Here is a 24,732-nt window from a genome sequence, read left to right as displayed (position 1 = left end):
GATTCTTTGCTGGTTGGTTCATGTGTGGTTCACAATAGATCTGTTTAGAAGATTTCTGTTATCTTGTTTGTTGCATAAATTGACTTAATCCCTAGAGAACTTGGGCAAATGTATCACAATTTAATCTAATATTTGGTAACCAACATAAAGCATTAGCATCCACACACTCTGGATGTTTGTTGTTATTTCAAACTGATATGTAGTGATAGTCTGGTTCTGGAGCAGTGACTAGCCAATTCTATGGGTCGAGATAATGATTTGGGGGTTTCCTACTCTCTGTCAGACATGCCGTGTTGCTGAGTCCTACAGCTCTGACAGGCCCAGACATTCAGAGGCAGAGCACAGACATGCAGTGGAAAGTCTATGTGGGCTGATGGCAGTTTGTCTGCCATGACACAACCCACCAACCCCAGCAGTATTGTTTGAATACTACACTACCACTCATGGAAAAATGACATCAACCCTTCCCTTAGCCTCACACACACTTCAATGGAGATTCAGCCTATGCCCATGGGTAGGTACTCTGTTGTATGAAAGCCTGTTTGTCAGATGCCACTTTGGAATCTGAGCACCAAACTTGAGCTCATGTTGAACTTGTTCTCTGTGAGTGAGGTAAATAGCGACAGACTCAAAACACTGCTGCATGTATACTTAAAAGTGTAGGGATGACAAAATAAGCATATGTTAATTGACAATTGAAGTAACCTTTGAAGCAGGAATAAGCGCATAAAGGAGTCATTTTCAGGGTAAAACGGTTTCACTTATTTTTTTCTACAGGAGATTACATGTGTCTAACTGGATAAAAATGTGTGAAGAATTGTGTGTGAGGCATTTCCTTCCCTTTCCATCCCTATTACATTCATCTCAGCATTAAAGACATGCCACGCTACTTTGCCGACTAAGAAAGTATTTTTTAAACCTCCCACTTTGGGCTGGATGTGTGAATGTGTAGTTCATACATGTATAATCTAAGAGCAGAATACTGTTTTACCTCAATTATTCACAATTCCTAGTTTCAAAGTGACTGGTTTCTTGAACCTGTGCCGCACCATTTCCCCTATATTTCCCCCACGTGGGCAGCCCCCTGGAAATTAGAGTTCTCGCCAATGAGTTTCAGCCCCTCGCATTTGTGTATTTCTAGCAAGAGGCCTGCCCTTCATTATCTAATGAGGTTGCAGGGTGGGCCCAACAGCTCATTGGGACACAGCAGAGAGAGAGAGAGAGAGAGAGAGAGAGAGAGAGAGAGAGAGAGAGAGAGAGAGAGAGAGAGAGAGAGAGAGAGAGAGCAATGATGTGGTGCACATATCTGCACATATGTGGCGTACAGTAGTACGCAATTGTCGGGGACCACTTGGCTCGTGAGTGTTACTTTCAGACTAGTGGCTAAAAAGTTTCAGAGAATCTCTTTAAGAGCTCATTTGCCCCGCAGTGCTGTTATAGGAACCAATCTTATTTATAGTAATTTATAATCAATGTGGTTCAAATAGCTATTGCATCAATTGGCTCCTGTGAGACATTTCAAAAGCTCAGCTAGAATATTCCACAATAGGCCCCATCCTCTTCTTCCTTCTTTTTCATTCTCGCTTAACTTTGTGAATATCTTTCTTGCATTGTTATTCACACAGTCCAATGACTCAGCAGTGAATTGAAACGACAGCTGAGAAACCAGGGGAAGTTGAGAAACCTCAACTTGTGGTATGATACACAACTCAAGTGTAGGTTATCCTAGACTGTGTCTGTCAAAGAGAAAACCATAGTCATTCAACTCAAAAAGACATAAATATGGACCATTTTCAAATGTCCTGTCAAGATCAGGTTACCTGTGAGGTTACGTCACAAAGTGATATGAATGGTAAAAAGCAAAAGGAAACTGCAAATCTGCTATTCTGTTTTTCTGGTATATCTAACCTTTTCTGCAAATCTAACCCTGTTTCTGGGAAAGAGACGGTGAAAATCAAACGTGTTCTACTTCGGTCCTCTTCAAGTATGAATTGAATTAGTTGATTAACATCAACTGCATCTTTTTGATAAACATTGTGTGAAGTCATGTCCCATTCAAATAGTACTCTCTGTCACTGCAGGCATAGATGCTACTGTGTCACGCCCTGACCTTAGAGATCATTAGATCCTTATTATTTTCTATGATTGGTTAGGTCAGGGTGTGACTCGGGTGGGAAAGTCTATGTTTTCTATTTCTTTGGTTTTTGCTGAGTGTGGTTCCCATTCAGAGGCAGCTGTTTATCGTTGTCTCTGATTGGGGATCATATATAAGTTGTCATTTTCCTTTTGGATTTTGTGGAGTCTTGTTTTGTCTTTAGTGTCTGTTACCTGACAGAACTGGGCGCTTTCGGTTTGTTGTTTTAGTTGAGTGTTTTTTGGATAATAAAATCATGAATACTTTCCACGCTGCGCTTTGGTCCACTCCTTTCGACGAGAGCCGTTACATAGTGCCAAAAAGGACTTCAATATAACACAGCAACTGGGTCATTCCACCAATTCGCTGCCTTTTGAGAAATGTAACTTGTAAGAAAAAGAAGTTTGATTTCACCTAACTTTAACATGTTGTTATTTATCATTCAACTTCATGAAAATCATGTTTTCCCATCTCAAATGACTATAGTAAATGCCTATTAAGTGTGAAATAAAGTAACAGGGATGGCCATAACAGGGCTGACAATTTCTTCTGAAGTCAGCCATGAATCCCCTTGTGACAGGAGGAATGGAAGTATGTTGTGTGCAACAGGCAGTGGCGATTGAATGCAAGCTTCACCAAAAAATGAACTTGTTGAAACATTTATAGCCTGTCGATCTATGGGTAAAAAGGTTGACATGTTATGCTTGACACCACAAAACACCAGAAAATGGCCAATAAAAGCTTTTACTCTATGATTTGACTATTAGATATTCAATGTTTCTTCTGCAAAAAAATATTTGAAAAGGAATAGTTTCACCATGTTCAGTTCACATAACAGTGTTGACCTTAAAACGAGGGACAGATGTAAATGAATCACTAATCACGTGAAATACATAATAGTCTTCAGAAATGACTGTCATAGCAACACTTTAAGTAGGGCTTTAAAATGATGGTAAAACTTGGAGACATTTTGGAATTAAGTCGGTTAAAATCGTCCTAGAAGTGATACAGGGTGGATGGAGGGACATGTCAAAATGCTGAATTTTGGAACTTTAGCAAGCCTATATTCATTTTAGGAATCCGATTGATTGAATTCTCCATGTGGTCTATATTAAAGGGCACTTCATTTAATATAGCAGGCTTTTAATTTCTACTTAAAATATCAAAGGGACCCAAAAGGCACTCTTTGTGGAATGACACAATTACAATACACACTTGAAAATACAATCTTACAAAGGAGCATGTCATACATTCTATTTCTTATGCATAACATCTGAAATGTGAAATGTAGCTAACTCTGTAGGCTGGGTAGACCAGAGACCAGAACGTAGAACAGACAGTCAGGGTCTATGCTATGTTATGAATGTGAACAAGAGCAGTATAACTATTCTAAAAACACGGTATCATTGGGTAATCTAACTGATTATGCATAATAGGAGCAGACAGTGTTATGAATATGGTGACCGTTTTATGCCATGGAGCATAAAATGTAATCATATACAGTACAATAGGACAGAGGTCATTTGCTAAGAATCTACGTCTGCGAGGAATGCTGCTTTAGGACAGAGCCAAGATACGAAATCCTTTTACTTTGCCCATGTGATAATGCTATACAGTGAAAGTTGCAGTTCACTTGTTCATAATATATATGAAATAAACCAATATAATACAAATATCCTATGAAAAATAAAGACGTTTATGGCTGCAGCCATATGATATGTTAACATAAAGTAAGTTACAATAATCTTGAGATAGATTGATGTTCCTGGTTTGAGGTTCTAGCTACTTTGCCTGGTTTGTAATGAGGTTCCCATTGACTGCTTTAGTTCATCAGAGGGACTATTTTCTGGGAGCTGTACTGCTTCTAAGCGACCTCCTCTTCCTGGCAGTGCCCACAGGCCGAATCTTCATCTCAGTGAAATCAAGAGACATCAGGTGACCCTTCCATGGCTCCCAGTTCACACCCTGGTAGAGGTTAGAAAGAGAGACAGGACAACACATTAGCCACAGTCAGCCAGATGTTTCATGATACTAGTAACTGCTTCACACTGAAGAGGATTTCATACTGTCTCATATCTATCAAAATAAGGTAAAATATAGAATGATCCAGAATGAAACTTCTATCAAGTTCTATCTGTGCCGGTGATGTCTTCATCAATACTGACACAAACGTATTATGCATCTCATGAAGAGAGGCATGGTACAACTTGATATGACAAAACAATTCCCTCCCATTTCCTCTCAACGTTCTTCATGCAGACACAAAACAGTTCTTGTTAGGCTCCCTGAGAATGAAAGGTAGCTATAAACACCTGCTATTTATAAGGCTTTTTGAGAAAAGTGTATCTTTATGGAAGCTGATAAATCTAGGACAGCCATTTCACACTAAGAACAGAAAACCCCTACCAGACGCTCACGTGCAACGACCATGAATTCTGTATTATGCTATCAGCGCCATCTGCTTGTACGATCTTGCACTACACCCCCAAAAACTATGCCGCACAAGTCTTACCATGCTGTGTCTGTTGTCTCCGAATTTGCCGTTGAGGTTGGCAAGGTGACAGTTTTTGTACCACCATGCACCACGATGTGTCAGGGCACAGTTACCAAGAGAAATGTCATTGTCATTGTCAACCGTGGAGAAGGGGTGACCTTGATGGTAGCTCATGGCATCGCCTGGAAAACAATCACATACCAGATTCACAGCATCCATTGTGAAAATTCTATTCATTACAGTTACAGCTGTGTGGTAATTGGTTATGTGTGTGGGTTGGAGCCCTGAGTTTGTTTAATGTGTGGAATATTTATGCTTGTATTCCTCAACAAATTGTTAGAAAGATACAAAGAGATGGTCCACCTGCTGTTCCACTGTATTCACCGATGGTCAGCTTGAACTTCTGCTTAGCCGGGGCTATCTTGAAGTTGTCATAGACAGCATAGGCCTTCTCTGAACCCACACCAAGGTCCACTCGCAGCTCGTACTGCGTCGGAGTATTGGTCAGCTCATAGATATTGTCCAGACCTGTGGGTTAGAGTAAGAGAACTTTGAGGACTTATTACATTTACATCATCATTATCGTCAATATCAATTCCATGAGAGGAACTCCTAGGGACATAACAGTCCTATTGCGATACAGGAGATGAAAAGGATGTTTATACAGTACTAACCAAGCCAAAATTCATCAGTCATATTCCCAAAACCAGCCATGTACTGTCTCCAGCGCTTCATGAAGTCCATCTGTCCATTGTTGCGTCTCTGGAACACCTGGGGAGTGATGTACTGTAGATCTCAGTCTCTGCTCACACACAAATTTGATTGATAGTTTGATTGAGCACTTAAATCGATGGTCCATCTATCCAGACCGTTTTTTTCTTTCAGTCATCAATACCATCAATCAAAATGTACTTTAGTTTGAGCGTACCACCCATCCACCGCCATCAGTGTCCATGTCACAGTACACCTCCATGGGCTTGGTGCGATCACTGTTGACGTAAATGGTGTAGATTCCACTTGCCATGTTACCATTCTTCTTAATCTGAGTACAGTCCATGGGGAATGGGTACAACAAACCCACTGTGAAGGATACAAGTGCAATGATGCCAGTAAACTATAACCGTTATGGGGTTCAGGGGGGAAAAAATATGTAACGATGTGTCAAGTAATTTACTCTGATATAGCAGCAAGCTAATTGCCCTGAAAGTTGGCTTTCAGTTATATTTCACAAGTGACCAATTAATTGTAAGATGAGAAAGAAATGAAACATTACTAATCAAATTGAAATTATAGCACAAGAGTGTAGTGAAATGCTAACGTCTCACCACACTGAGTCAGACTAGTCTGGTGTGTGGATGATGTTCATAGAGGGCACAGTGTACCTGTTTTGAATGTGATCTCTATCACTCTGCTCCTCTTTGGTCCTCTGTAAGCAAGGAGGGTAACAATGTAGTTCTTTCCTTTCTCCAGGCCCGACATGGCAAAGCTGCTCTCTCCTGCCCTCAGCGTCTTCTCCACAGCCTAGTCAGAACACCGTGGAATTACAATCATTCACTGAGACAAGGAAGAGTCACTGACACAGAACTAAAGACCACTGACGTTGGTTTTTACAAATGTTTCGCCACTAGAGGTCAGGGGTATAACACTGAGAATACTGGTATTTTGTACACGATGCACACCAACAGTAACTTTGTCGATTAAGGCAGCTCCCCGCACCTCTCTGATTCAGAGGGGTTTGGTTAAATGCGGAAGACATATTTCAGTTTAAGGCATTCAACTGATTAGGTATCCCCCTTTCCCTTTCCTTTCCCTTTCATATAGGATGAAATGAAATTGTGATCTCCAATACCGAAAGCTACGAAAAAAACACAACTGGCTAATATAATAGGTTTCTATTGCTACATACATATATCATGACATTGCATATTTCCATGCCCACAACTAGAGTGTATGTTACTGAGAATTAGTACCTTCAAACTGCCATCCTCAGCTCTCAATGTGAGGATGTAGCCATCGATTCTGGCTAAGGGAGCAGTCCAGGTCAGGTTAGCTACATTCAGTTTAACATCCGATGCTTTCAGGTTTTTTGGTGCGTCAATTTCTATGGAGAGAACATCCCAAAACAGAAGCCATTTAGTCAAATAGAATTCATGAATGAAAATGTCCAGATGCAGTAATTGGATGGCAAAATAAGAATATGACAGCTGATGAAGTACTATTTATCATGCATTACATTCCTCCATCTCTATTCTCCAATAAATGTCACTGTTTGTATCTCATATTGAGCAGATCCTTGAACTGTTGGTTTGGGTTGAGCAGAATTCCACTAAGAGCGAAGGAACCTGACAGCTCCTCAAAGATGATTATGCCTCCACACAGGATGTCCTAGCCTTGTCTGAATCCTGGCGTAGGAAGGCCATCAAAAACCCTGAAATGTCCATCCCTAACTATAACATTTCCCGACAAGATAGAACTGCAATCTACTGCAGAGATAGCCTGCAGAGTTCTGTCTTACTATCCAGGTCTGTGCCCAAACAATTTGAGCTTCTACTTTTAAAAATCCACCTTTCCAGAAACAAGTCTCTCACCGTTGCCGCTTGCTATAGACCACCTTCTGCCCCCAGCTGTTCCCTGGACACCATATGTGAACTGATTGCTCCCCATCTATCTTCAGAGCTCATGCTGCTTAACACCAGGCCATCCTACAATCTAAGCTTGATGCCATCAATCTCACACAAATTATCAATGAACCTACCAGGTACAACCCCAAATCTGTAAACACGGGCACCCTCATAGATATAATCCTAACCAACCTGCCCTCCATATACACCTCTGCTGTTTTCAACCAGGATCTCAGCGATCACTGCCTCATTGGCTGCATCCGTAATGGGTCTGCGGTCAAACGACCACCCCTCATCACTGTCAAACGCAACCTAAACACTTCAGCGAGCAGGTCTTTCTAATTAACCTGGCCCGGGTATCCTGGAAGGATATTGACCTCATTCCGTCAGTAGAGGATGCCTGGTTATTCTTTAAAAGTGCTTTCCTCACCATCTTAAATAAGCATGCCACAAAAAATTTAGAACCAGGAACAGATATAGCCCTTGGATCACCCCAGACCTGACTGCCCTTAGCATCGAATAGCCACCGCGATATGCAACTTTTCAGGGAAGTTAGGAAAGAATGTACACAGGCAGTTAGGAAAACAAAGGCTAGCTTTTTCAAACAGAGATTTGCATCCTGTGGCACAAACTCTAAAAAGTTCTGGGACACTGTGAAGTCCATGGAGAATAAGACCATCTCCTCCCAGCTGCCCACTGCACTGAGGCTAGGAAACACTGTCACCACCAATAAATCCAGGATAATTGAGAATTTCAATAAGCATTTTTCTATGCTAGGCCATGCGTTCCACCTGGTTAGCCCTACCTCGGTCAACAGCCCTGCACCCGCTACAGCAACTCACCCAAGCCTACCCCATTTCTCCTTCACCCAAATCTAGATAGCTGATGTTCTGAAAGAGCTGTAAAATCTGGACCCCTACAAATAAGCCAGGATAGACAATCTGGAACCTCTCTTTCTAAAATTATCCCTCAAAATTATTGCAACCCCTATTACTAGCATGTTCAATCTCTCTTTCGTACCATCGGAGATCCCCAAAGATTGGAAAGCTGCAGCGGATATCCCCCTCGTCAAAGGGGGCGACACACTAGACCCAAACTGCTACAGACCTATATCTATCCTACCCGGCCATTCTAAGGTCTTCGAAAGCCAAGTTAACAAACAGATCATTGACCATTTCAAATCCCACCGTACCTTCTCCCCTATGCATTCTGGTTTCCGAGCTGGTCATGGGTGCACCTCAGCCACGCCAAGGCTTTTGACTCACCATATTCTTATTGGCAGACTCAACAGCCTTGGTTTCTCAAATGACTGCCTTGCCTGGTTCACCAACTCCATCTCAGACTGAGTTCATTGTGTCAAATCGGAGGGTCTGTTGTCCGGACCTCTGGGAGTGCCACAGGTTCAATTCTCGGGCCGACTCTTTAATCTGTATACATCAATGATGTCGCTCTTGCTGTTGGTGAGTCTCTGATCCACCTCTACGCAGATGACACCATTCTGTATACTTCTGGCCCTTCTTTGGACACTGTTAACTAACCTCCAGATGAGCCTCAATGCCATACAACTCTCCTTCCGTGGCCTCCAACTGCTCTTAAAGGCAAGTAAAACTAAATGCATGCTCTTCAAACGATCGCTGCCCACACCTGCCTGCACTTCCAGCATCACTACTCTGGATGGTTCTGACTTAGAATATGTGGACAACTACAAATACCTAGGTGTCTGGCTAGACTGTGAACTCTCCTTCCAGACTCACATTAAGCATCTCCAATCCAAAATTTAATCTAGAATTGGCTTCCTATTTCACACCAAAGCATCCTTCACTCATGCTGCCAAACATACCCTTGTAAAACTGACTATGCTGTCGATCCTTATCTTCGACGATGTCATTTACAAAATAGCCTCCAACACTCTACTCAGCAAATTGGATGCAGTCTATCACAGTGCCAACCGTTTTGTCACCAAAGCCCCATATACTACCCACCACTGCTACATGTAGGCTCTCATTGGCTGGCCCTCGCTTTTTAAGCACCAGCTGTCAGAGCAGCTCACAGATCACTGCACCTGTACATAGCCCATCTGTAAATAGCCCATCAGACTACCTCATCCCCTTACTGTTATTTTTTTCTACTTGCACATTAATCTTCCGCAAATCTATCACCCCAGTGTTGAATTGATAAATTGTTATTATTATGCCACTACGGCATATTTATTGCCTTACCGCCCTTATCTTACCTCATTTGCATAGACTTTTTCTATTGTGTTATTGACTGTATATTTGTTTATACAACTCTGTGTTGCACTGCTTTGCTTTATCTTGGCCAAGTCACAGTTGTAAATGAGAACTAGCCTATGAGAACTATCCTAAATGAGAACTAGCCTATCTGGTTAAATAAAGGTGAAAAACAAAAACACCATAACCTCTTGTTCAGAAATGACTATCTCTCTCATTGGACAATGAATGTGTGGGATTATCATGAAAATACAGATAGAAAACCTGTCTCCGTTTCTGTGGAGCTCTTCCTGCTGACCCGGAAGCCCTTGACAGCCCAGATGTAGACTGTGTAGATGACTCCAGGCCTCAGCCCAGTCAGCCTGTAGGAGGTGCTGTCTGCCCCAACAGGGATCTCCCCACTGGAGCCCTCAGCAGAGCTGTAGCTGATCAGGTAGCCGTCAATATCTGCTAAAGGTCTGTCCCACGACACATCAGCTGTGTCTTCTGTCACTTCTCTGGTAAAGAGGTTAGTAGGAGCATCCAGATCTGGAGAACCATTAGTAAATGGATTATTACTATACACAGTCTACCATGCATTACATTTTTTTTCATCTGGGAGATTAAAAGTTGTGTTTCCCAAGAGCACGATCATTTTCATGTCAGGATTTGTTAAAAAGTAGCACAAGTATTTTGCATAGAATAATTAACAAACTAATATTGAATTATTGGGGAATTACAACCCAATAGCAATGTTTGTTGGATGTTTTTAGGCCTCAAAAGTGATCATCTGTTGAGATAAGTTCACGTTACAGGCCATCCGTTTTGTAGCTGCAGCTATATGGCAAAATTCTAAATTACCTGGGAAAGATTACCACTATATCATTTCAAGCTTTGCATTGCAAATTTGTTTCAAGGAGGTTGAGGAATATAGCTGGATGTACTCAGTCAATGGTGTGCAGAAAGTGGACTAATCTTGACATTAAGATTTAAAAACATCAGACAAACTTCAATTTTGAAGTGTAATGTATTTTTGAGTAGACATATTATTAGAATACATCATTTTCTGTGATGGTCAGTGGTGGAATGACTAAGGATATGTGAGACAAGTTTGACTGATTATCTCTTTGCCACTTTTACTGGTAACACTATTTTGTATAGTCCCAGATGAATTATCTAACACAAACACTTCCTATTCTAAGTAACATCCATATCTACAGGGTTTTTTAACACTTTGAATCACGAGACGAGTTAGTGACCTGTCTCAGCGTCAATGAAGCTCTTCCTGCTGACCCGGGAGCCCTTGACAGCCCAGATGTAGACTGTGTAGAGGACTCCAGGCCTCAGCCCAGTCAGCCTGTAGGAGGTGCTGTCTGCCCCAACAGGGATCTCCCCACTGGAGCCCTCAGCAGAGCTGTAGCTGATCAGGTAGCCGTCGATTTCAGCCTGGACTTTATCCCATGTTACTGTCGCTGTGTCTTCTGTCACTTCTCTGGTCAACAGGTTAGTAGGAACATCTAGTTCTGGAGAGGTATGAGTGTGAGTTAATTTCAGTAGTTTCAACACATACTATGTAAGTAGCAGGCACTAAAAGCTAGATGTGTTAGGAACTATGTTAAAGCGTATGTTATGTCATTCTACTAGTGCAGTGTTATCACATGAAGATCTTTAACAATGTATTTTTAAAATATATTTTTCAAGGCATGTTTCAATTAATTATCAGTGTTCACTTTAACCTCAATGACTAACCCTATCTTAAAGTGTACCTACCACCACCCTGTTTGTTACCACTTGTTAACACTGGTTTGAGAGCAGAAAGCTCTATGTACCACCTTCCATTAGTCCTGTGTCACAGTTAATTTACGTTTACTGATCCAGTGGTCCTAGCCTTCCCCAACCTACCCCCATCCAGTCAGCAGACCAAACATGGGAAACATGAGGAGCCCTGCTTGAATTTCACCCCTCTCAGATGTTTGTATCCATGTGGAATCCCGTTCTTTGACTTATGGGACAGGTTAGTGTACTATGTCTGTTTCATTTTCTCACTAAAGCAGGCGTCCATGACAATGCAGGGGTAGGCATCCAATAGGCTTCAAATGTCCCACACCAACAGTCCCTGAAGGCCAGACGACCAAACCTCACCTACAACCTAATGTAGCATATTGTTTACTTTTGGTATCAATGAGATTGTGGGGGAGGAAATGTATACACTGATACAGAAAGTATAGTACCACTGGGTGTGATATTTCTGCGCTATGAGAGCCAAGAGGAGATTTCCTACACAGTGCTTATCTAATGCCTGTATTTCCTGATGGTGGGAGTCAGCTGGTATAGTACTTAAGCCTTCTGTTTTAATGCCATAAACAGCAGTTAAAATGCACTCTCCTCTCTCTCTCTCTCTCTCTCTCTCTCTCTCTCTCTCTTTCCTTCATGTATAACGTTGATCTCAAGTATTTGATAGTATTTTGCTGACTGGATTGCCAGTAAGTGAATGTTAAACAAATAGTTAGGTGAACCGAGGGGTTATTGAAATAGCCCCACCAAGCCGTTACTGCATCCTCCTTTTATCCCATCACATTGACACACAAGGGAAGCATATGTTTGGTGTTTCTTTCAAATGAGCAGAATTAAATGAGGAAGGAACCATTTCTAGCTCCCTTATGTTCTCCTTAAATGTCTCTAAAACATTTCCACAAACATGCTCCACAGCTATAGGCTATGATAAACTCATTTCAAAAGAAGTGTCTGCCTAATTACTTTAAATAGCTTGCCCAGCACAGGTCTGAGCAAGAGTTTCCCTCTTGGCAAAGATGTAAAGAAGATAAATATACACAAAAGTGCTGAGGGTGAAAGTCTGCCTGGCTGTTTTTTTTGTTGTTCCATGTTGTCATTTGGTAAAGTGCATCCCTTTAAAAGTGAAAATACAGCCCTAAGAACTATCCACAAGACCCCAACATTAAAAAATGTCCTCTTGCACAAAGGACCTACATAGAGCATAGGATGAGAACTTCTCTCCCATTCATCCACAAGCCATCAGGATCCAAGTATAAAGACAGACGTCACTTAAGACTATTTCGAGAACTGAAACAAAAACAAGTCAGGCATTTGGTTAACAGTTTACCTGTCTCAGCTTCTGTGGAGCTCTTCCTGCTGACCCGGGAGCCCTTGACAGCCCAGATGTAGACTGTGTAGAGGACTCCAGGCCTCAGCCCAGTCAGCCTGTAGGAGGTGCTGTCTGCCCCAACAGGGATCTCCCCGCTGGAGCCCTCAGCAGAGCTGTAGCTGATCAGGTAGCCGTCGATTTCAGCCTGGACTTTATCCCATGTTACTGTCGCTGTGTCTTCTGTCACTTCTCTGGTCAACAGGTTAGTAGGAACATCTAGTTCTGGAGAGGTATGAGTGTGAGTTAATTTCAGTAGTTTCAACACATACTATGTAAGTAGCAGGCACTAAAAGCTAGATGTGTTAGGAACTATGTTAAAGCGTATGTTATGTCATTCTACTAGTGCAGTGTTATCACATGAAGATCTTTAACAATGTATTTTTAAAATATATTTTTCAAGGCATGTTTCAATTAATTATCAGTGTTCACTTTAACCTCAATGACTAACCCTATCTTAAAGTGTACCTACCACCACCCTGTTTGTTACCACTTGTTAACACTGGTTTGAGAGCAGAAAGCTCTATGTACCACCTTCCATTAGTCCTGTGTCACAGTTAATTTACGTTTACTGATCCAGTTATCCTAGCCTTCCCCAACCTACCCCCATCCAGTCAGCAGACCAAACATGGGAAACATGAGAAGCCCTGCTTGAATTTCACCCCTCTCAGATGTTTGTATCCATGTGGAATCCCGTTGTTTGACTTATGGGACAGCTTAGTGTACTATGTCTGTTTCATTTTCTCACTAAAGCAGGCGTCCATGACAATGCAGGGGTAGGCATCCAATAGGCTTCAAATGTCCCACACCAACAGTCCCTGAAGGCCAGACGACCAAACCTCACCTACAACCTAATGTAGCATATTGTTTACTTTTGGTATCAATGAGATTGTGGGGGAGGGAATGTATACACTGATACAGAAAGTATAGTACCACTGGGTGTGATATTTTTGCACTATGAGAGCCAAGAGGAGATTTCCTACACAGTGCTTATCTAATGCCTGTATTTCCTGATGGTGGGAGTCAGCTGGTATAGTACTTGAGCCTTCTGTTTTAATGCCATAAACAGCAGTTAAAATGCACTCTCCTCTCTCTCTCTCACTCTCTCTCTCTCTCTCTCTCTCTCTCTCTCTCATGTATAACGTTGATCTCAAGTATTTGATAGTATTTTGCTGACTGGATTGCCAGTAAGTGAATGTTAAACAAATAGTTAGGTGAACCGAGGGGTTATTGAAATAGCCCCACCAAGCCGTTACTGCATCCTCCTTTTATCCCATCACATTGACACACAAGGGAAGCATATGTTTGGTGTTTCTTTCAAATGAGCAGAATTAAATGAGGAAGGAACCATTTCTAGCTCCCTTAAGCTCTCCTTAAATGTCTCTAAAACATTTCCACAAACATGCTCCACAGCTATAGGCTATGATAAACTCATTTCAAAAGAAGTGTCTACCTAATTACTTTAAATAGCTTGCCCAGCACAGGTCTGAGCAAGAGTTTCCCTCTTGGCAAAGATGTAAAGAAGATACATATTCACAAAAGTGCTGAGGGTGAAAGTCTGCCTGACTGTTTTCTTTTGTACCATGCTGTCATTTTGTAAAGTGCATCCCTTTAAAAGTGAAAATACAGCCCTAAGAACTATCCACAAGACCCCAACATTAACAAATGTCCTCTTGCACAAAGGACCTACATAAAGCATAGGATGAGAACTTCTCTCCCATTCATCCACAAGCCATCAGGATGAAAGTATAAAGACAGACGTCACTTAAGACTATTTCGAGAACTGAAACAAAAACAAGTCAGGCATTTGGTTAACAGTTCACCTGTCTCAGCTTCTGTGGAGCTCTTCCTGCTGACCCGGGAGCCCTTGACAGCCCAGATGTAGACTGTGTAGAGGACTCCAGGCTTCAGCCCAGTCAGCCTGTAGGAGGTGCTGTCTGCCCCAACAGGGATCTCCCCACTGGAGCCCTCAGCAGAGCTGTAGCTGATCAGGTAGCCGTCGATCTCTGCTTGTATCTTCTGCCATTCCACGGTAGCGGTATCCTCTGTCACTTCTTTGGTCAAGAGGTTTGTAGGATCGTCAAGATCTGTTGACATATATGAGGATGTAGGCAGAGAAGACGTTGTATGAAGAATCACTATTTTCTATAAGGACACTCAGGTATGTGGTTTAGAAAACACCATTCAAGCATTCATTTTATCCAAGTCGGTCAAATGATTTTCTGTTAGGCTCTTCACTCCTGTGAGGAGCAGACAGAGACCCTAGGAGCAGGCTGGAAGAGGAACGCAGACCCAGCATATACATCTACATTGGCACAATGTTGGCCCAATGCGAGTAAAAATATTGACCATATATAGGTTGCCAATGCACCTTTGCTCATCAGCTTCACGTTGGTCCCTAAGGCATTTGTGTGGGCAGTTCATATCTGTTGAAGGCAGTCCTTACTTTGCCTGAAATAAGCCAATCTTTTCCCAGCACAGGTCTTCATTTGGCTCCCTGATTTGCATACTGCTACTACCACAGGAGGTTGGTGGCACCTTAGTTGGGGAGGACGGGCTCGTGGTAATGGCTGGAGCAGAATTTATGGAATGGTATCAAATACATCAAACACATGGTTTCCAGGTGTTTGATGCCATTCCATTCGCTCCGTTCCAGACATTATTATGAGCCATCCTCCCTTCAGCTAATTTACAACATAATTCTCTAAAGGTGAATCCTCACTGCAGAAACAATAAACAGCACGTTATGCTGGTCCATGCACATTGTTTCAGTGCATGAAAAAATATTAACAATAATAACTACAGGCCATCTAAGAATTTGGCCAAATAAAAAAATATTTTGAACTTGCATTTCATGATCTGACATAAAGGCAGCCTACCTTTTGGGCTTTACATTGGAGATTTGCTATTTTTTAACATCATGAACGAAGAGCCAAATGCGCCAGCTCACCGAAAAGACTCGAAATGCCCATCTCTAATACATAGATTTTTTACAAGAGAAACTATTAACTCATACTGTATGTTATTTAAGTATTTATTGAGACTTCATCATTGGCTGTAAACAAGATTTTAAAACATGTGGGCATTACACAACAGAACACTTTAACTGGAACCAAATATTTGAATGAGCCCCCGCCTCCAGCTGGGACTGGTTTGGGATAGACTGTGTTGGGCTTGGTGTGGGCTAACCTGTGTCGGCTGGTGTGGGCTTGGTGTGGGCTAGCCCACGCTGGGATAGTCTCTGTTGGGCTGATATGGAATTACTGTGGGCTAGCCCGTGTTGGGCTGGTGTGGGCTTGGTGTGGGCTAGCCTGTGCCCACCTTGCCAACCAAATACCCAGATGGGGCCAATGCTTGCTGGGGCACGCTCTCTCTATGACGAGGAAGTCAAGGGGCTTAATGTATCAGGGGACAGAGAAGATATATGGCGGATGTGAGCAGACTGACAGGGAGGATCCAGAGAGGAGCACCCAGCAGAGCAGGGTGAGTGAGGGGAATGGAGCTTGCAGCTCGACGGGGGTCAGGGAATGCAAGCATCAGTGGCATCAGCAGCCAGACAGAGAGAGGAAGTGAGAAGACATGTAAAAGCAATCATCATTTAGGCTATCCCTCTGCGACTCCTCCAAGGTCAGCTCTATGTCACCACGCTATCCGCATCATGAAAACGGATTATTGATGCATCCAAAGAGAGAGTGCGGCATCGGGAGGCACTTATAAGGTTTAGCTGCTGTCTTTTTGCCACTGTATGTGGGTACATTGCTTGACAAGCTGACAGGGGTTAATCACAAGAAAATGCAAATGAGTTACACATAGTATCAGTAGCCTCGGAGAAAGCCCTATGTACCGTGTAGGAGTTAAAAATGCAGACAGCCACACGTGCCACAGCTTTCTGATCCTTTCCCATGTTTGGTTGCTCACGCTTAAACAGATCAGCACGTTGGTAGGTGTTATGTTTCCGTGGGAAGAGACCGCGTTTGGCGAGGCCATGTCGTGATGTATGACGGCTTTGGATAGCTCAAGCTTCTGCTGCCACGGTAGCTGAGTGGGGAGACTACAAAACACTGGTTGCGGTTTACCATGTGGAAAACAGCTTATCCATCAGTAGGCCTCCTTACCATCCTTACAGGCTGGGGAGAAAGCTGCTAGTAGTTTGTTCCCATTCACAAGCTTTATTTAAACGGACAATGACAGCAGAAAGTCGAGTGCTCGAGGAGCCAGAAGGGTGCAATTCGTCCCATGTGGGTCAGTCTGTACGTGAGTCCATCCACACTGCAATTAGGTGGCAGAAGAGATTAGTAACTTCAGTGCCTCAGACTAACTCTGAAAGATGCCAGAGTACTCCTCCGCCCACATCACTGACTGCAGCCCAGCTGTACTGCACAGCTCCACATGGCCTTCGATTCCAGGGACCATGATGAAGACTAAACACTTTCCCTGACTTTCACCTAGCCATGCATCTGCTTCTAGTGATATGGCCGCTCCTGTGTAAACCTTATTGAATCCGATGCGGTAGCACCAGTAGACTACTATGTTGTGTTTATGAGCCTTACAATCCTCTGGCAGGTTACTGTGACAGGTAGCAATTCTGTTGATTTTGGCTTGTCCCGAATGCTTTCAGGTTGCTATAATTGATCTCTCCTTACTGAGCCCTGGCAACAATACTGACGCAGGAACCGTGCACACGTTACAAGGTCTAACGTCGTAGTCCACCATTTCATTGTCTATGAAATAAGGATTTATGATTTATGACAGGATGAAGAGAGACATTTGTTTCACAAAATACTATAATGCCATTCAATAAAAGAAGACAATGCACTCTAGCTGATTTTCACAGTAAATAAATAGCAGATCTTTCCCGAAAGAGAGAGGAATTGAAAAGCCATCTCCCCCTCTTGTTGTAAGTGGACCGGCCATTTGTGAGAAAATGTTCTGTAATGTATAACTTGCTGAGAGGAAGGAACAAAGCTCCTCTAATTGAGGCTTACATAATGTGAGCTGTCAGGGGTGGCCCCACAGGATACAGTTTCATACTCTGTACGGTTATTAGGAGGCTCATATACTCACAGACAGTCACAATAAACTGCCTCTATGTGATTGCTATTATGTTCGAATGTTCCTATTTTTCGATCGCGTGTGTGACTATATCGCTCTGAGGAGAACAAACTGGGCAGTAAGCAATAATAGGTGACCTTTTAAAAGTTCCCGGCCCACACACTCATCTTGAAACAATTCTACGCCTATCTAAGGGAACTCTGGAGTTCCAACTTCCAAAATCACTATAAGCCTTTCGTGCAACTCCTCAAGTGAAGGTTTCCGTGGTGGAAGTTGAGACAGGCCACCTTGTCTTGTGTGAAGATGAGCTCTGTGAAGAAGGATGTGTGAGGTAATGGAAAGACACCTGACAGCCATCAAATGGGAAACGCTACAATGGTTAACTCCCAAATGAAACCCATTAAATGTCACCTGAGGGTTGAGAAAACAAAAGCACCATCACCGTAATGAGACAGGGACAGCTCTGCTTTTGAACTACTGTAATACATCTCCTGAAATAAACAGCCAACAAAAGGAGCAGGCCAAGCTGCAATTGTAGACAGTCATTTCAGTCGGTCAAATAAGTGGCAGGTATCGGGTTGGCAGGACCGGCTGTAGAAGTTAACATCCTTTATGAATTCATCCTCACGCAAAATACTCAAGAGAATGCTTGTGAGATTCAAATAAGTGATTCCCATGTTCATATTTTTAAAGGACCAGGTGGCTTATGTAAATCATGAACTACACTGGCCTTAGGGCTCGGATCCTGGTCCAGACACTCTTACCACGATCATTAGAATCTGTCCAGATTATTAAACTGTGATTTATGACCCATAATCACTACCCATAATTATTAGTCTTCCTGACCACGTTCATATTCTACTATCATTGGCTGTTATAGTGAGACCTAATACCAGGGTACAGTACTGTACTTTATCAAGCTATGGACTCTAACACATTCTGTGCCTATTTTACTCAGCTGTTCTCACAGTAGAGTTGGGAATGGTTTAGAGCAGAAGTGTCAAACTCATTTTCTCCGCAGGCCACATCCGGTCTTCAACGAGGTCCAGGGGGCCGCACTTAAAATGGATTATATTGCCTTGCCGTCAAAATGGGCAAAAATAGTCCTTTATCTATCGCTTTTGGAATTTTCGATGCTCCCTGACAGTCTAGCTTCCATTACGATGACTATTAGCAAGCTGGACAGAGTGAAAAGAGACTATAAATGAAGGTCTATTATAATTTCTACATAATTTTGATTTGGTTATAGTCCTTTCAATGTCCATTGAGATCGTCCCCCCACATGTGGTTTTGAGTTGGACAGGGCTCACTGGTCAAAAGTAGTGCCCTATATAGGGAATAGGGGGCCATTTGGGACGCAGACACTGTCTCCTCACTTTCTGAAACCCCCAGAAAGTCTCTGTTGTTTAGTATCAGCACCAGTCACCTGTGACCCCGGTGGCGAAGGAGGCTTTCCCTTCGATGGTCCCTTTGATGCCTTGCACTGTGATGAGGTACTCAGTGCCAGGGTGCAGTCCTGTATAACACACACACAGGGAAAGTAAGCATACAGGTTTGCAAAACCTCACAGTAGTTCAAGGTTCTTAATCTACCACAATACATTTGAACACAATTGAATGATTAGCAGTTACGGGTACATAGATCTGTGAATACTCAAAGGGTTATGCGTGTTCTGCTCAAATGGGGAGAGGTGGAGACCATTAAGGAACAGACAGTTACACATGTAACAGTTGTAAAACATGAAGTCCTATTCTATTCAAAGGTTGTAAAATATGATGGACTATTTGTCATGCCTGCTTCCGCTCCCCCTCCCTGGCGCTCAAGGGTGCCAGGCTACCCGTCATCATAAGCACCTGTTACCATCATTACGCGCAGCTCTGCTCATTGGGCTCACCTGGACTCCCTCACTGTGTTGATTGCCCCTGTGTATATGTCTGCTCCTCTGTGTTGTTCCCTGTAGTAGCATTTTGTCGTGTCGTGTTTATGTCCAGACGCTGTCCCTGTTCCGTTACATGTCCGTCTGTATTAAATGGTTCACTCCCAGTACCCGATTCTCATGTCCTGCATTGGGCCTCACACTATTCTATTCAAATCTATTTCAGACGGCGTTCTCCAATTTAAATGACATACCTACGATGGTGTGGGTGGTCCTGGCCTCTGCACTCATTGGTACATTCTGCTCCTCCTCCTGCCCGTCAGGGTTAGCATAGGTCAGTCTGAAGTGGTCCAGAGGTGCTGCAGGGTTCTGCCAGTCCACCTGGATAGAGTCCTCAGTCTGGCCCAATACCCGGATACCATCAATACCAGACACCTCTGTGTAGGTTCAACATAGTCTCATTAGAATATGCCAGAATAATGACATTTAGCCATTTAAATCTCACCTGCGTTGACATATAAATTGTCACTAATGGTGTTATAGTTAGATACAAGTTATGAGAGACGTCTAATATGACCCAAGAGTGTCATCGCTATCATACAGAACCAAGGACCAGGGCATGTTTTGTGATTTTGCATATAAACCCATTCCAGGCCAGGGAAAATAGTCTCGCTAATGTTCTTTAACAGTTCTTACTAAAAAAAATGATTTAAAACCATTTGAAAGGGATAACGTTTGAAGTTAAGCATATTGTGTGACTGAGAACTGTTTGCCTCACGCTAATTCTTCATCATAGCTGGATGATCAGGCCTTTTCTCATACCCAGACAGGAATGTCGTGCACTGAGATGTTTTCCATGGCTAACCGCACAGCAGAGCCCAGGGCCCAAGGCTCTGTGCTCTGTGTCTCTCTTTCCATAAAATGTGTCTACAGCTTCATTTCCTTTTAATTAGGCTGACTGGTGTAATTACCTTAAATCTAATGGTAAGCAAACGATCACTAAGTGAATCATTTAGTACAAACAATATTCAGGGTTATTGGGGTGATCTGTACATAGAGAGTTTTATGTGACGACAGGACATTTAAATTGGCATTCAGAACCACTTACCACAAACAAAAGCACCTGGACTTTTGAGTAAAATATGAAAATCAATGTTATGAGAAACATACTGTACTTTCCTCTGTAGTTCACATCACTCCCTTACCTGTGGTCGCCTCGATCCTGTCCCCCTCGCTCTGGATCTCCTTGATGACAGCGTACACCTGCACTATGTAGGAGACACCTGGGCTGAGTCCTGTGATCAGGTAGGAGGTCTCTGTGTTGGGCACGGTGAACCGCTCCAGCTCTGCCTCATTGCCCTCAGGGTGCCAGGTCAGGATGTAGTACTCTGCTGCTTTCACAGCCTCCCATTCCACCAGCAGAGAATTATCAGTCACCCTTACCAGACGCAGGCCGTTAGGGCCCGACACTGAGGGGGACACAGAGGTATGATTAGTTAAGGTTCAAAACTTTATGTTACTCACTATGGTATTGTGATGAATTTGAGGGGTAGCCCCAACCAGGATAAACATGGGGGCCTGTCAGTCCAACACTTCAGTTGTTTCGCCAAGAATTCCGGACCTCTTGGCGAAGTCAGTAGGTGTACTAAGTTCACTATGTTATTGCTCTCTCTTTTTTACTCTTTTCACATTTCACTCAAAGTAACTCTGACAGAAATAACATATCTGATTTAAGGAAAACACAATTTAGAAAATTGGGAAAAACATATTCATTTTCTGCAGTTACAGCGTGATACTGTATCTAGACACGATTCTTCAATCAAGATGGTGGAAATAGGGTAGGGCGAATCAGACAGTATGGGGTGACTTTTCAATAACATGAATAAGAGCCTAGGAGACGGCCAGTCAGCAGTGTACGAAGCAAACTTTCCAAGCCAAGATATTCCTGCAGATACAGGGAAATACGGACACAGACGACCGAGCGTATGTGCTGAATTCGAGGAATTAAAGTGTAGAAAAAGCGTGTGTACATTGGGGAAAATATGAAATAGGTGCTAAGGAGACCACATTTACCAGGAAAGAATTCACAGCAGGCTTGGACCTTGTTCCATATGTTAAAGGCAGGAAGCTCAATGTTTTCTTTCTCTTCAACAGGAGCATTTCCATCCAGTGGCAGTTTATACAACTGTTGCTGCCGTTTTCTACAGCCGCTGCCAGTAACAATTATACCCTTAAATAATATTTCAGAACAGCCAAATGTACAAATAAATGAACATCTAACAATTCGGATAAAGCAAAAGGAACTGACATTTTTGTCCTTACTGATTGATAATGAGGGAGGCAAATTTTGAAGAAGAAAATTACGAAATTATGTTTGGACTTCATAAAGAAGAGAATCATACATCTACAAATCAAATCACCAAATCAAATCACATTTTATTGGTCACATACACATGGTTAGCAGTGGTTAATGCGAGGTAGCGAAATGCTTATGCTTCTAGTTCTGACCATGCAGTAAAATCTAACAAGTAATCTAACAATTTCACAACAACAAAGGAATGAATAAGAATTTGTACATATAAATATAAGGATGAGCAATGGCTGAACGGCATAGGCAAGATGCAGTAGATGGTACAGAGTACAGTATATACATATGAGATGAGAAATGTAGGGTGTGTAAACATTATATAAAGTGGCATTGTTTAAAGTGACTTGTGAAACATTTATTACATCCAATTTTTAATTATTAAAGTGGCAAGAGATTTGAGTCAGTATGTTGGCAGCAGCCACTCAATGTTAGTGATGGCCTTTTAACAGTCTGATGGCCTTGAGATAGAAGCTGTTTTTCAGTCTCTCGGTCCCAGCTTTGATGCACCTGTACTGACCTCACCTTCTCGATGATAGCAGGGTGAAAAGGCAGCGTTTGATGTCCTTGATGATCTTTTTGGCCATCCTGTGACATCGGGTGGTGTAGGTGTCCTGGAGGGCAGGTAGTTTGCCCCCGGTGATGCGTTGTGCAGACCTCACTACCCTCTGGAGAGCCTTACGGTTGTGGGCGGAGCAATTGCCGTACCAGGCGGTGATACAGCCCGACAGGATGCTCTCGATTGTGCATCTGTAAAAGTTTGTGAGTGTTTTTGGTGATAAGCGCAATTTCTTCAGCCTCCTGAGATTGAAGCGGTGCTGTTGCGCCTTCTTCACCACGCTGCCTGTATGGGTGGACCATTTCAGTTTGTCTGTGATATGTACGCAGAGGAACATAAAACTTTCCACCTTCTCCATTAGTGTCCTGTCGATGTGGATAGGGGGGTGCCCTCTGCTGTTTCCTGAAGTCCACGATCATCTCCTTTGTTTTATTGACGTTGAGTGTGAGGTTATTTTCCTGACACCACACTCCGAGGGCCCTCACCTCCTCCCTGTAGGCCGCCTCGTCGTTGTTGGTAATCAAGCCTACCACTGTAGTGTCGTCTGCAAACTCGATGATTGAGTTGGAGATACGCATGGCCACGCAGTCATGGGTGAACAGGGAGTACAGGAGAGGGCTGAGAACTCACCCTTGTGGGGCCCCAGTGTTGAGGATCAGTGGGGTGGAGATGTTGTTTCCTACCACGTGGGGGCGTCTCGTCAGAAAGTCCAGGACCCAGTTGCACAGGGCGGGGTCGAGACCCAGGGTCTCGAGCTTAATGACGAGTCTGGTGGGTACTATGGTGTTAAATGCTGAGCTGTAGTCGATGAACAGCATTCTTACATAGGTATTCCTCTTGTCCAGATGGGTTAGGGCAGTGTGCAGTGTGATAAACACACCAGCCAGCTGGTCTGTGCATGCTCTGAGGACACGGCTAGGGATGCAGTCTGGGCCGGCAGCCTTGCGAGGGTTAACACGTTTAAATGTTTTACTCACGTTGGCTGCGGTGAAGGAGAGTCCGCAGGTTTTGGTAGTGGGCTGTATCGGTGGCACTGTATTGTCCTCAAAGCGAGCAAAGAAGTTGTTTAGTTTGTCTGGGAGCAAGACATCGGGGTCCGCAACGGGGCTGGTTTTCTTTTTGTAGTCAGTGATTGACTGTAGACCCTGCCACTTACCTCTCATGTCTGAGCCGTTGAATTGCGACTACTTTGTCTCTATACTGAGAGCTTGTTTGAGTGCCTTGCGGAGGGAATAGCTACACTGTTTGTATTCGGTCATGTTTCTGGTCGCCTTGCCCTGATTAAAAGCAGTGGTTCGCGCTTTCAGTTTTGCGCGAATGCTGCCATACAGTGGCAAGTTCTCAGCCAAAGACACATCATTATGGTGTTAAACATTTTTTGAGACAACTGTAAGTAGGACTTCCATCAACTGGGCCAAACGTGTGCTGCTCAGTGTTCTCTGTCGTGATTAATATGAAAAACAAGTGGGGAAGCACATGTACTGTTTCCATGTAGTTAAAAGTGACAATACATAATGTCAATGCATTTGGGCATTGCTAATGGGTACAGTATGTTAATCAAATAATATTCAAGACCACCAATTTGAAAATGGATGTGATTCTCAAATGTGAAGCAGAAATGTGAATGTACATTTCTGCATGGAACTGTCATTTGTCGGTGTGAGACATCCCACTTTTCAGTGACTCACATAAGGTCCTGTTTTTACTGAGTCTACTGTAGCATGGTGAAAAGAGCGTTAAGGGACAACTCAGGAGACGTACATGGAGAGCAGACCAAATCCACATGCAGCATCTGTAGGACATTGATCTGGCTTTTACAAATCCACAGAAATCCACCAAGGCCTTTTGTGGGCAGAATAAAACAATTTAGGTTTTCTCTAGATGATTTATTTGAAATGTGTGTCTGAGTTCTTTATCAATGTACAAATCTCCAAAGGCCTAAATTCAGATCCCAGTCTCGATCATAGTTGTGAAATATGGTTAGCATTGCTTTTGATGGTCACTAAAAAGAAAAAAGCATTGGTGATGATGATGCACCTCAAGGTCTGATCACACAAAACAGAAAATGTCTCAGTATACTGTAGCTTTTGTCCTATACTCATAATATTTATCCTCCAAATCTAACTCATAAACTCACATAGCCTCCCTCTTCCCCCTTGACACGTCCCTGTTGTTGTTGTAAGCAACGTTTCAACAGTTCCTACATGCACATTACTATAAATCTCTCCAAATTTCTCTTGCAGCACAGATTGAAAATCTTA

At 42.9% G+C, this 24,732-nt stretch overlaps 1 protein-coding gene across 1 annotated transcript in view; it reads right to left on the bottom strand.

Annotated features, from left to right (window-relative positions):
• Positions 1–2,835: 2,835 nt before the first annotated feature.
• The window catches only part of LOC135514139 (tenascin-N-like), a 29,501-nt gene continuing 7,604 nt past the window's right edge, over positions 2,836–24,732 (bottom strand). Inside the window, exons 4-17 of the mRNA XM_064937379.1 lie at positions 20,753–21,016; positions 19,802–19,984; positions 19,098–19,187; positions 14,443–14,706; positions 12,581–12,844; positions 10,719–10,982; positions 9,745–10,008; positions 6,599–6,729; positions 6,011–6,149; positions 5,557–5,708; positions 5,303–5,399; positions 4,992–5,156; positions 4,647–4,810; positions 2,836–4,099 (exon numbers count right to left, since the gene is read on the bottom strand). Coding sequence (XP_064793451.1) covers positions 3,974–4,099; positions 4,647–4,810; positions 4,992–5,156; positions 5,303–5,399; positions 5,557–5,708; positions 6,011–6,149; positions 6,599–6,729; positions 9,745–10,008; positions 10,719–10,982; positions 12,581–12,844; positions 14,443–14,706; positions 19,098–19,187; positions 19,802–19,984; positions 20,753–21,016 — 2,567 coding nt within the window. The 3' untranslated portion in view covers positions 2,836–3,973. The remainder of the gene's footprint in view (positions 4,100–4,646; positions 4,811–4,991; positions 5,157–5,302; positions 5,400–5,556; positions 5,709–6,010; positions 6,150–6,598; positions 6,730–9,744; positions 10,009–10,718; positions 10,983–12,580; positions 12,845–14,442; positions 14,707–19,097; positions 19,188–19,801; positions 19,985–20,752; positions 21,017–24,732) is intronic.

The sequence above is a fragment of the Oncorhynchus masou genome, chromosome 3, assembly GCF_036934945.1.
Source record: "Oncorhynchus masou masou isolate Uvic2021 chromosome 3, UVic_Omas_1.1, whole genome shotgun sequence".
NCBI lineage: Eukaryota > Metazoa > Chordata > Actinopteri > Salmoniformes > Salmonidae > Oncorhynchus > Oncorhynchus masou.
The sequence above is the reverse complement of the archived record's forward strand: the minus strand, read 5'-3'. Positions and strand labels throughout refer to the sequence as shown.